This window comes from Helianthus annuus, chromosome 2 (assembly GCF_002127325.2).
Source record: "Helianthus annuus cultivar XRQ/B chromosome 2, HanXRQr2.0-SUNRISE, whole genome shotgun sequence".
In the NCBI taxonomy this organism is placed as follows: domain Eukaryota; kingdom Viridiplantae; phylum Streptophyta; class Magnoliopsida; order Asterales; family Asteraceae; genus Helianthus; species Helianthus annuus.
This window is the reverse complement of record NC_035434.2, coordinates 18308186-18320589: the sequence shown is the minus strand read 5'-3', so window position 1 is coordinate 18320589 and position 12404 is coordinate 18308186. Positions and strand designations below refer to the sequence as shown.

General features: G+C 36.4%; 1 protein-coding gene across 1 annotated transcript; it reads right to left on the bottom strand.

Annotated features, from left to right (window-relative positions):
• Nucleotides 1-1048: 1048 nt before the first annotated feature.
• Nucleotides 1049-4823, bottom strand: LOC110911862 (cysteine protease Amb a 11.0101). The gene is made up of 5 exons (XM_022156512.2): nucleotides 4280-4823; nucleotides 3423-3655; nucleotides 3202-3342; nucleotides 1466-1773; nucleotides 1049-1070 (listed from the first exon to the last, which is right to left on the bottom strand). The coding sequence occupies exons 1-5, from the start codon at nucleotides 4740-4742 to the stop codon at nucleotides 1049-1051; spliced, it is 1167 nt and encodes a 388-aa protein (XP_022012204.1). The 5' UTR covers nucleotides 4743-4823.
• Nucleotides 4824-12404: the final 7581 nt, after the last annotated feature.

Below are 12404 nucleotides of genomic sequence, written 5' to 3'. Positions count from 1 at the left end.
GTATTGAGTTCCGATTACTATATAATAGTGACACGTTAGCCTTAGCATGGAATGGGTGTTTTAGTTACATTACAAATCAAACTCGTTTTAGAACTTTTTGAAGTTTATCAAAAACATTTTACTAGTTTGGCAGGTTTTCTTAAAAATAAATGTAGTATTCATTTAAACGATATGATTTCCTTGGTAGGGGAATGTTCATTTGAGAAGAAATTTAATGTGAGAAGAAAAAGAAGAAAAGTCATATTAGTAAAATGCTATTTTATTTATAACTCATATCATTAATTTTTCTCTCTTTAATTAATTAGTCAACTAATCATTAATTATCCTACATATAATCTACAATACCTACACATATCAAAATTTTCCTGCATATATCCGACACATTATAGAATTTTATCCTACCCAGTCGAAATTTATCCTACACAACTCGAAATATATCATACACAACTCGTAATTTATCCTACACAACTAGTAATTTATTCTACACTTTAAATTAAGTTGTTTTTTTAATTTGGAAAAAGTATATATTTTGAAAAGGAGTTACGAATTTAATTTAGATAGTTATTAAAGAGGAAGAATACAAATTAATGACTTATGTAAGTTTACCAATATACCCTAATATTAAAATTAAATACAAATATTAAATGAAGTAAAATGAAGCATTGTTATTGGTTGAAACTTCTACTTTTTTCTTCTTACAAAAAAATTCTTCTCATTTGAACCCTCCACTTCCTTGGTATGTGTTTAAATATGTGTCATAGACAGTGGCGGAGGCGCATACTCGGCAACGGGTCACCCGCCATTCAAATTTGCATATCATAATCAAAGGAAATAAAAATACAAATTACGATCAAGAAAATGACAATCAACCAATAAATTCAAAAGACCAAAGTTGTGAACATTAAACAACAGAGGCAATTTGTTGACTAATTATATCCATGATAAACACTAAGGCCCCTCTGTCTTCTATGTTCTCCTCCAAGGGTCTTCCATTTTATTCCAGACTACACCTCAAACTTCTATATGTGCATGTTGTGCCCTTCTCAGCTCACAACTCTAACAATTTCGTCCTACATTCACAACATTTTACACAAACTAAGTTAGTAAACCTGTTTTTAACAAGTTAAGATTCATACACTTAATTTATATTATAATACTTTAACTATGTAGGCCTCGTGAAAGTTGTTTTTTAATTCAATATAGATGTTGCAAATCTAGTTACATGTAACACTTGTCACTTAGAACTATTCACTCCATCCACCAAGTTCCTCCGTAAGGGGATTAGCTCGAGCGTTATCTCTTGACAAATTGATATCACCCCACTTATCTTTTTATACACTTATACTCGGCATATTCTTGCATGTCATTGTGCATTTTCTTTAACTATTTTATCTTGGATTTGAAGTTATCCTATAGTTAACTTCTTAAAACTGAAAATTATTGGAATAACCTGGTTGATACATACCTTATCCCCTGCAACCTTTGAGTCGTTTTAAATTTGGGGTCCTTAGGTGCATCAGGGTCCTTGGGGGCATTGGGGTCGTCTTTAGGCGCCTTGGGGTCGTTCATGATAGGAAAAGAAGAATACTTTGCTACGCCGCAGAGTCCGTCTTTCTTAACTCCGCGTTCTAGATGTATGTATCCCTTCTCTCCCCATGTTGGTCCCCACGAGTTCTTCACGGTCCAGTATTTAATCCCCTTGTCACTCACACCGTATCCCACAAGTCCAACTCCGTGATTCGGCTCATTACCACAATCTCCGGTATATACACCCTGTAAACAAATCGATATCTGGTATAAACACCACTTGAAAATTGGGGCGTCTAACAATTTTCCGACAAATAAAAAATTTTCAGAAAAAACTTTGTCAGAAAGTTTTTATAGAAAAAACTTTGTGGGAAGCTTTTTCTGAGAAAAACTTCCTACACATTTCCCACAAAAAGGTTTCCCGCAAGTTTCTTCGAGCACCCCCAACGGCAAGTCCGTTGGTGGTCCGCTCAAACAAACCTCAACAAACCAAATGCACATTGTTGGAGATGATGACTTGGAGGGGTTCGGAGGAGGGGCGGTTGGATGATGGTAGGCCCCATAGTGGGGTTTTTATTAAATAAAAAAAACATTTGCTTTATGTTTTAAAAAAAATCTTATGTATTTTTCTAAAAAAATTAAACAATTTTAATGTTTAATAAAACTTATATAAAAATAATAATAATCATACAAACTAAAAAACAAATTTCTTAAAATTTAAAACGTTACACAAACCATATAATGAAACCTAAACACACCAGATAATTATTAAAACGCACCAGATAATTAAACCTAAACAACACGAGTTAATTAAACCGAAACACACCTGATAATTAAACCTAAACAAAACGAGATAATTAAACCTAATCGTCAACACCTCTACTGTCGGAGTCGGCATCTAGAGGGGGAGCCGGTTGCATACAAGGATGGTTTCTTATTCTTTGTCAGGCTGCCATGCACATAATTTTTCTATTCTCTATAGTTTCGTATTCCTAACGGGCCCGGGCAATCGTTTGTGTATCTGTTATCCATCAACATGAGCCGTCACGTGGTTGAAGCAAGCATGAAATATGCGAACCTCCTAAACAGAATATGAAACTTTGACAAAGTGGCTAGAATTGCGATTGGTTTCTCTGACACATTGACGGAATCCTTCAAATAAGGGTTCTTTAATTAACCTCACTACTCGATTGGTTTCTCCAACACATTGACGGAATCCTTTAAATAAGGGTTCTTTAAATAAATAATAAAAATAATTTATGATTTACAAGTTTATTTATTTATTTAATAATAAAAATAAATATATTACGGGTTTTATTATTTTAATTTATTTAACAATTAAACATAATAATTAAATAAAATAGATTAAATAAATTATGTATAGTTCAATTAAAGTGAAAAGTAAGTGATTAGGTGGATAATGAGATATAGGTGTGGAATGGTTTATTTTTTGAGGAAAAAATTGTGTTTGGAATGATGATAGTTTGAAATGATATGACTTCTGACTGACTGGACTTTTTGTTGGATGGATCAGGTCCATTAGGTCCATTGCTATAGATGCGCTAACAAAAGAATTTTTTACACATTCCATAAAAAAATTGCTAGGCATTTCCTACACAATATTTTTCTAGGTGTTTCCAACAGTGATCAATGATCATTTTTTCGGTTAATTACCTCAGAATAGAACTGTAAACCATGGCCGCTAAGTTGTATGCCGGTAGATACAGGCTGGTTTGCAACAGCCTTAGCTAGTGCTTCTTCGTCTTCTTTTGGCACATTCTGCCTACCATCAATCTTCAATGTGTCTGTGCCAATCTGGATTCAAAAGCAAATCAATATACATGTTTGGTTTATTTAGTACAAACACTTTTTTCTAACACATGGTTTCTGCGTACCTTTGCTTTATCGCAGGTTTCTCTTTTGCCTACGTAAGGGTAGTTCGCTTCTGTAGCTAAACCTCCATTCTTTATGATGTATGTGAATGCAGGTTCCATAAGCCCTCCGTCACATCCTAAGTTCGTCATATCACAGTCGACGAGTTGTTGTTCGGAAAATTTTACCAGGTTCCCAGTTCTGATCGCGTTTATTCCTTCCAACGCAACAACCGCCGCAAACGCCCAACAACTTCCTGTAAAAATGAAACCGTTTGTTCAAGATCAAATAAGTCAGTGACGAAACCACGAAACCATAACCTTTCTGTAGAGAATAATACTCACGTCTTTCTTAATTGTGTGAATTATATTTATAAAACTCGTGTTTTCTTTTTTTAAAACAATAATACTCACGTCTTTCTTAATTGTGTGAATTATATTTTTTAGTAAATTACATTTTTCGTCCTTTATCTTTACACCAATTTTCGTACTTTATATTTAAAAATCTTATAAGTCACGTGCTTTGTGCTACATCCCGTCTAATTTAAACGTTAAATATTATCATAAGACCACACATGAGGGTAATATTGTTTTTTTCTAACCCGTGTCTCATTTCCCCTCATTTAATAGTTAAAAATATATATATTAAAATTCAGAATGTATCAACCACATCTCTCCCTTTTTATGAATCATGTGGATTTTGAGGACCCAACTCGTGCTTTCCTTAATAGAAAGACTTTACTTTTATACAACTTTCCTAAAATTTTGAAAGTCTTGGGTCACAAAACCCTCATGACCCTCCCATGGTTCCGTAGGTCAAAACTTATAAAGGGTATTTATAACTAGTTAACGAGTAATTAACAAATTAGCGTGTTAGTTACCACATCCTCCTTGACCCTTGACATCGGTGACGGCGTTCTTCTCCCTCCAATCAACCTTTGGTGGGATGTCAGTCATATTTGCATAAATGAAATCTTTATTTGGATCGGAATCTATTGAGCCAGGAACAGGATCAGGTCCTCGGAGGGCTTGGAAATGGCTTATCTTCGAGTTAGCATACGTGTTTACAAACTCAAGGTTAGTCATGTCAGCGAACTCATTCACGGCCAACTTATACGGCTTGTCCATCTTATTTGATTCGTGAATGCCTTTGACGTTGTGCCTGAACACATTGAACCGTTCCGGGGTTCTCATTTCAATATTGTGATGTTCCCTCCACCTGTCATACATCCCCATAAACCCCTCCATCGATTCGAGCTCTCTTTCATGGTAATGGAAGCTCTCTGCAACTCCTAAAATCAAAACCAAAGAAAATGAAAAAGAAACAAACTTGTTGATTTCCATTTTGATCTTGATGGTCGGTTTAATTTATTGGATTTTGGCTTCAAACTTTTTCTATGGGCATGTAACACGCCCAAGTAACCTTGATGGACGTTAAGACATACCGTGCGTTTAAATATGTGTTTCTTTGGGTTTAAAAATAGAAAATATAACTGTTTTCACTTATTTAGGACTGTAATGGGAAATTTGAGATCGAGTCAAGAGTGTACATGAATGTGAATGTGGAGATGCATGTTGTTCGGTGTTGCATAGAGTTTTTAATGGTTGATAACTTGATATTCTTTTTTTTTTCTTTTTTTATGTTGTTATTATTGTTGTATGGATGAATGGATTTTTAAAGTTTTATTTTTAGTGGTTGATAACTGGATATTCTAAGAGTTTATTTTGTTGTTCACGTTTTATCGCCAAATATGTATTATAGTTGTATCGTGTACAATAGAGAACAATAGCGTTAGCTAGTGAACATGGTAATTTATCAACACATTAGGTAGACTGAAGGTCCACTCGGAGGATCAAGTTAAACTTACTTCCTTGTTATCGAACACACACACGAGTGCGGAATCCAAGTGTAGGTGCAAACCAAGCCAAAGAACACAAAATACAATAAAGGATTCAACGTTTAAAGCTCAAATGTATATTTCCAGAAGAGTAACAATACAAAGTTTAACAAGAGACTCTCTAAACTCTCTGGTGTGCTCTCTCGCTAAACTGTTTGATGCAAGTTGTTTATATAGGCAAACCACCAGCTACCTTACGAAAGATGGTACTGGGCCAATCCATAGGCCCACGAAAGACTCATCCGGCCCATTATGCATTGGTTATTCGCCCATGCATCCACGAACCATGAGTATTTCGTCAAAACGCACGAAATATGGTATCTTTCGTGGACATATCAGCGAAGAACCAAACCCACGAAGAATTATGGTTTTTCGTGAACATTATAGACGAAACAATATCCACGAGGAACCTTGTTCGTGGACTTCCATGATCTGCTTCAAGGTCTTTCGTGGGTTTGCAGGACATAGACAAGACTTGCAGACTTAATACAAACAGTAAGAACAAATCATAAACAAAAAACAGTAGCACATTAGCAACTGTTTTACAGCACGTACAAAGTTAAGGTCGTTCCGAGTCAAGATGGAGGATATCTTGCTTCGGTCTTCACTTTGTAACGGAGTCAAACCGAAACGAGTCGCATCCACATAATATGCATCAACAAACTCCCCCTTGGATGCTGCTCGTGATGGTTCGTTCTTCACGTTGTCGGATCTTCAGATGTCTTCACTTGTCACTGTCAGGAGGTGCATCAGCAAACTCCCCTTGAACGTTGCTTGTGAGACATTGATTTTCAAATCTTTAGATACTTGTGGAGTTGATGAGTGGTCAGCTGCAACTCGATCATCTTGATCCTCTGATTGCATCATTGTCATGTCTTCATTCCACAGCTTGTCATCTAACACGTTCTCTTCGCCTTTAGTTGGTTTGGATGCTTCATCTACACACGCAACAGAGCTAAACTCGTAATAAAACAACCGCTTGGAATATAATCAATATAAACTAACGACACACATGTGACCAACTCTCAATCAACTACCATCCGACAACAGTTTGAATGTTTAAAAATTTGATCAATCTCAGATTTTTAACTTTCAAAACTTGTCAACTTTGACCGTTTATGAAGATGCAATTGTTCTAGGTTTCAATCAGGCTTCAGGTGGAAAAGACTCGAGTTCCAACATCGGGCAATCAAAAATAAAATAGAAATAAAATATTTTTGGTTTTTATAAAGTTTATATTATAACACACCTAAGATCTTTTTGGTATTTTTGAAAATATTTCAAATGTAAAGACGAAAAGCAATAATAAATATTCACAGACATTCCTTTTGCGAGTTTCGAGGGTAAGGGAATCATATCAGTGTACGGTCATGTCAAAACGCTCTTGTTGTTCAATTAGTTGCTATTTAGATAAGCATCCTATAACGATTATCGGTATTGTTGTCCGCTTAAGCTCAACTTATCAGATGTACTCGCGGTTAGGGGATACGTTAAGGTATGATTTATACTTATGGACCGGTGTTCATCCACACACGACACATTACCGTATCAAGGTATGCACGGGAGTTCATCTTACTGGTGAGTATACCATTTATCATCTGTTATCTGTTTTCAATGTATATGATGTGAGATACTCACATATTGGAGGATGAATACAAGCCCTATGTGATTAAATCACTTATTAATGAGGAACTTGATATTCGATGCATGTAGGGCACGAGAGCAAGTCCGTGAACAGGTTAGTACCATCGTACCGACAAAGAGACGAACTTGACTCTCGAATGATAGATTGTGATTTAGAATCACTTATTTGGGGGTGACTATGATATTTTTATCACTTATTGATGGTCGTATGCATCATGTATTATATACATGTATATTTAATATGTACATGTACATATGGTATCATAGAATTTCTAGACTTGCGTCCCCGTTGTTTTTGGTGAAAGAATCAACCATGAAACCCAGAGGATAAACAGCATAAAGACCACATATCTCAAAACCTCGGCAATCTATCAAACGAAATTTCGGTACCAAGACCATATGCCAATGAGCGGTTCCCACACGGTCTTCAGTCGATTTAGGTTTATATCACCCTGCACACATTAAAATGATTTTGAGCCTACCGATACATCTTATATAGAGCTGCTTATCGTTTTTCATTTTAAGTTCAAAGAGGTTTCGACAGACCACTGATGTACTATCATTTTCTCTTTTGCTCACCAGGAAACTCATTTTTGTTTTTCTATTGTTTTTATGTTTTTGAAATTTTTCGATGTTTTTGTATTTTTGAAATTTTTCAATGTTTTTGTATTTTTCGTTTGGAAATTACTCCCCCTAAAATGCAAAAAGTACAATAAATTTAAAAACACAAATAGATATTTACAAAAACGATTTTCCGATGTCGACTTTACTCTTTCTTGACCTTAATGCCGTTTACCATAAGTAAAACCCTAAACAACTAATCTCTCCTTGTTTCGGAAAACTACTCCACGGTCATCCTTTTTGCACTTGAATACCCAACAGGTGCCAATCTTCTTGTAATTCTCAGGTTTTTCAACCAGTTTCTAGAGACCAAGCTTCTGGAATTGTTGTAATTCCTCCTGCATAGCTTCCACCCAAGAATTATCCTTTATCGCCTCTTTCCAAGACCTTGGTTCTTCTTGTGAAACATAACACATGAAGGACCAATCATAATGCAAACCCGATTCTCTAATCGCTGCATACAAGCCAGCATTGTTGTTGTTTCTCAACTGATTCCTCATCTGCACGCCACTTTGAACATTACCAATGATGTTTTGTTGAGGATGGGTATTATGGATTCTTGTTTCGGGATTATCCAGAACTGGAATATTTGTACGCAGATTGTTGAATTTGGGATCAATAACCAAATCAATACCCTGAATTGGCGAAGAGGATGATGCAGTGGCTTCAACTGTTTTAGGACAGTCCACTGGGGGTGTAGCCTCAGAAGTACCATGCACACTTGTTGCAAGAACTTCTTGGTCTGCATCGAGAAATTCATCATTCTCTGAAGATTCGTTAAGTTCAGCAGCATCGTTAAAATCCTCATTATCGAGAGCAATATTGTTAACTGAAGATGATTTTTTATTGTTGACAATAATTGGAGGAACCAACGGTGAATCTGTTGTGTTGTCACTCTCGAAAAACATCAATGCCGCAGCATCCACTACATCTTCTTCAATATTGATTCAATTGAAAAAGTCACTATACCCAAACATCCATGGCTGACTCGGACATCTGACTGGCAAGCTATGCCTTTGTACTCTGACTTCAGACCTTTCCTCGATCCTTTTTGTATCAAGATTCCAAACTCTTAAATTCGGGGTGGCATACCCAAGAAAGTATCCCTCAATTGCTTTTGCCCCAAATTTTCCATCAGGATCGATCATAGTGCAAGGAGCTCCAAACGGTTCAAGAAATTGTAAGTCTGGTTTTTGTTTGTGTAGAAGCTCAAAGCAGGTCTTGTTGTGTCTTTTTACTGTAAGGACTCAGTTCATCTTGTAGCAAGCAGATGCCACGGCTTCACTCCAGAATGGAATGGGCAACTGTGACTCTACCAACATAGTCCTTGCAGTTTCGATCAATGTTCTATTCTTACGCTCCACGATGCCATTTTGTTGAGGAGTGTATCTAGCACTGAATTCATGAATAATACCTTTGGATCTACAGAACTCCTCCATAGCATGATTTGTAAATTTAGTTCCATTGTCGCTGCGTATGCATCTCACTTTCAAAGTATACAAATTCTCAATCGTAGTGTTCAAGTTTTTGATAATTTCGAAAGTCTCACTCTTGTGTGCCATAAACACCACCCAAGAAAATCTTGAATAATCATCTGTCACAACGAGGCAGAACGAGTCATTACTGATGCTTTTATGCTTGATAGGAACGAATAAATCCATGTGCAAGCGTTCAAGCGGCACTGCCAACGTGTTGATCTTCTTTATCGGGTGCGATTTCTTGTTTTGCTTTCCTTTTTGGCATGAAACACAGACGTCTTGCAGATGAAAGTTTTTAACGGGAACACCATTCACTAACTCATTCTTCACTAGATGGTTCATTTTTCTTAAGTGAATGTGTCCCATCCGCATGTGCCAAGAGATTGATTCCTTTTCTGTGGCTTTAGAAACAAAACAGGTTAGTTTAGCAGACGTTGTAATTGCTTGGCTCATATCAAGGACATATAAATCATTAATCCTTGGTCTAAATAAGAGAATTCAGTCTTTTGGAATCTTGAAACAGGGCTTCAGCACATAACATCCATTTGCATCAAAGTGCACAGAAAACTTCTTATCACATATTTGAGAAACACTAAGAAGTTTGTCATCAAGTTACTTCACAAAGTGAATCTTATCAAAACTCACAACCCCGTTGGATACCACTCCTTCACCAGTAATATATCCGCCTTTATCTCCAACAAAAGCAACATAACCTCCTCTAATAGATTTGACGTCGTATAGAAGTCTCATGTCGCATGTCATGTGCCTGGATGCTCCACTATCAACAATCCAAAGACTACTGACAGTTCCTCCTGGAACACCCTGCACATGTACTCAAGTGATCAGTTGGAGATGGGGACCCAAGCCTTCGTGGACTTGGGTCTTCCATTTTCATCGATAAAAGTTATTTCAACTTCGCATTGGTTTGGAAATGGTGATGCTCCCCCTGAATTTATGACCAATTTAGTTTTCCATGTATGTTGAGTTTTACCAGTTTGATTGTTTGAAATTTTAAATTCGTGATTGTTTGAAGTTTTAGGAATTTCTGGTTTGACTGAAATAGGTTGTTCTTGAACCACATCGGTTTTAAGAGCCTTTTCAATTACTTTGTTTTGTTTGCGTTTCTGTTTCTTCTCACGTTCTTTCACAAGACGGGAATCTTGTTTTGGAGAAACAGATCGCTTTTGGTAACTTTGCTCACGGGGAACATCAGCTTTAGCCTTTAACTTATGAAGATATGGACAATTTCGAATGATATGTCCAAATTCACCACACTCGAAACATGATCTTCGTTCAACAAACCCCGAAGAATCATGTTGATGTCTCGTTGAGGAACTTTGTGATTTCGAGGTACTTGGTCCTGAATTGTTTTGACCATCTTTTTCAAAATTTTAACTTAATTAACATAATCTACGTTAGATTTGTTTTCAAATGTTTCAAGTTTATCGGTTCCCTTCAACTTCACAAAGTTCATCTTTTGGTTCTTTCTTTTGTTTTGTTCCTTTCAGCCTTGAGTTGTTGATTTTCCTTTTGGTTTAGTGTGGTTTGCTGATTTTTCTCTAATTTCTGGTTTCCATATTGTTTTTGAACTTCAGCTTTTGGAATCGGAGGACATTGTGTTACCACAACTCGTGAACTCGACTCTCCCAAAAACTTACTTGTCGAATCCTCACAAATTTTACTGATTAGAGATCGGTTCACATTCTTAATCTGAAAATCTTTGTTTGAATTGACTTTATCATCACCAACCAGAGTATACAGCAAATTAACACTCTTAAAGTCTTGTGCAGAAATGGACTCAACCAGAACACTCTTAGCAGGTTTTACAGGAGGATCACATAGAATATGGTTCTCAAGAGTTGTGTCCTCTTCTTTAGTCACTGCATCAGACTTTGCTGAGTTGGTATCCTCAGATTCATCATCTGAAGAATCAGCATCCTCAACAATGACTGGAGGATCCTGATTTTGTTCAGCTATTGACACTTTTGCATCTGCTGATTCATCCGAATATGAGGATACTTCCTTTTTGAAACCGAGCCTAGCTGGGAATTCTTCAAGATCTAATGGAACTGATGGCTCAAAGTGAGGTTTATCTTCCTCATCAGGCATCGTGGTATAATTGTGTCTAACAGGTGGAGGACATTTCTTATAACCAATGCACGTGACATCATTATTCTGTTTCTATATGTCAATGATGTGATCCAGCACATACTTAGAGTTTGAATAACTATCTAACTTAAGCTGGATCGCCTCATTTTCACACTGAACACAGGCCAATTCTTTTTGTGTTTCCTCGAGCCTATTGATGTAATTGTTTATTACAGTTTGTTTTCTTGAAACTGTTTTCTTTAGCTCGGAAAGATCTTCTCTTAATGTGTCAATTACTTTCTTAAAATCCTTTTCATGATTTTTATGAAACATATTGGCCTTTGTGCATTTTGAAAGATCCACGATCAAATTTTGATTATGGATAAATGTCACATCATATTTGCTTTGCAAATCATCATATTTGCTTTGCAAATCAGACAATTTAGCACCTAAATCAACACAACTATCACATCTAGCAGATTTTGATTCATCGATACATACCTGACTTAACAAACCGCCAACATTAGCCATGAAAGCTGAATGACGAGAACAAGAAGAAGAATAAGCAGCTTGATCCACCAAAATTGATCTTCCATCACTCACTGCTTTAGCTTCACCCAAAAACTTCTCAACATCTGCATCAATGGTCTCACGTGACACTTCATCCATAATGTCTTCACTTGAAATTGAGCTTTCTTCATCTGAACTTCCACTATAACCAAAACTGTCTTCATCTTCTGAAGATTCTCCACCATAAGTGTGTTTTAGATCCTTGACAACTTTAGCAAAACAAGTTGTTCCACCTTTATCACTGCTACCTAGTTGAATCGACCAGTCATAACCTTCATCAACTTGTACTATAAGAGCTCGATTGTTGTTTGAAGCTCCTGCTTGATGAGAATTGTTGTCACACCCCAATATTTCTACGTATTACCGGTGGGTCCGGTGGGGAGTATCGTGACGTAGTTGATATCATCATAGACATTTTATCACAGTTTAATACACAGCGGAAGTCGAAAGATAAAATATTACAAACCGAATAAAAGTAATATCAATTATTACAAAACGGTTGTAAGAGATCCACAGGCGGATCAGAAGTATAAAAAGGAACATTGTTCAACATATTTGTAAACATCTAAGCTTGCAAGACTCTTTATTGATGCTAGGAGTAGCCAGCCTATTACGTTTAGTACCTGCACTTAGCCTTTTTGGAAAATACGTCAGTTTACACTGGTAAATAGAATTAACTGACTCATTTTGAAAATGTTTAACAAAAT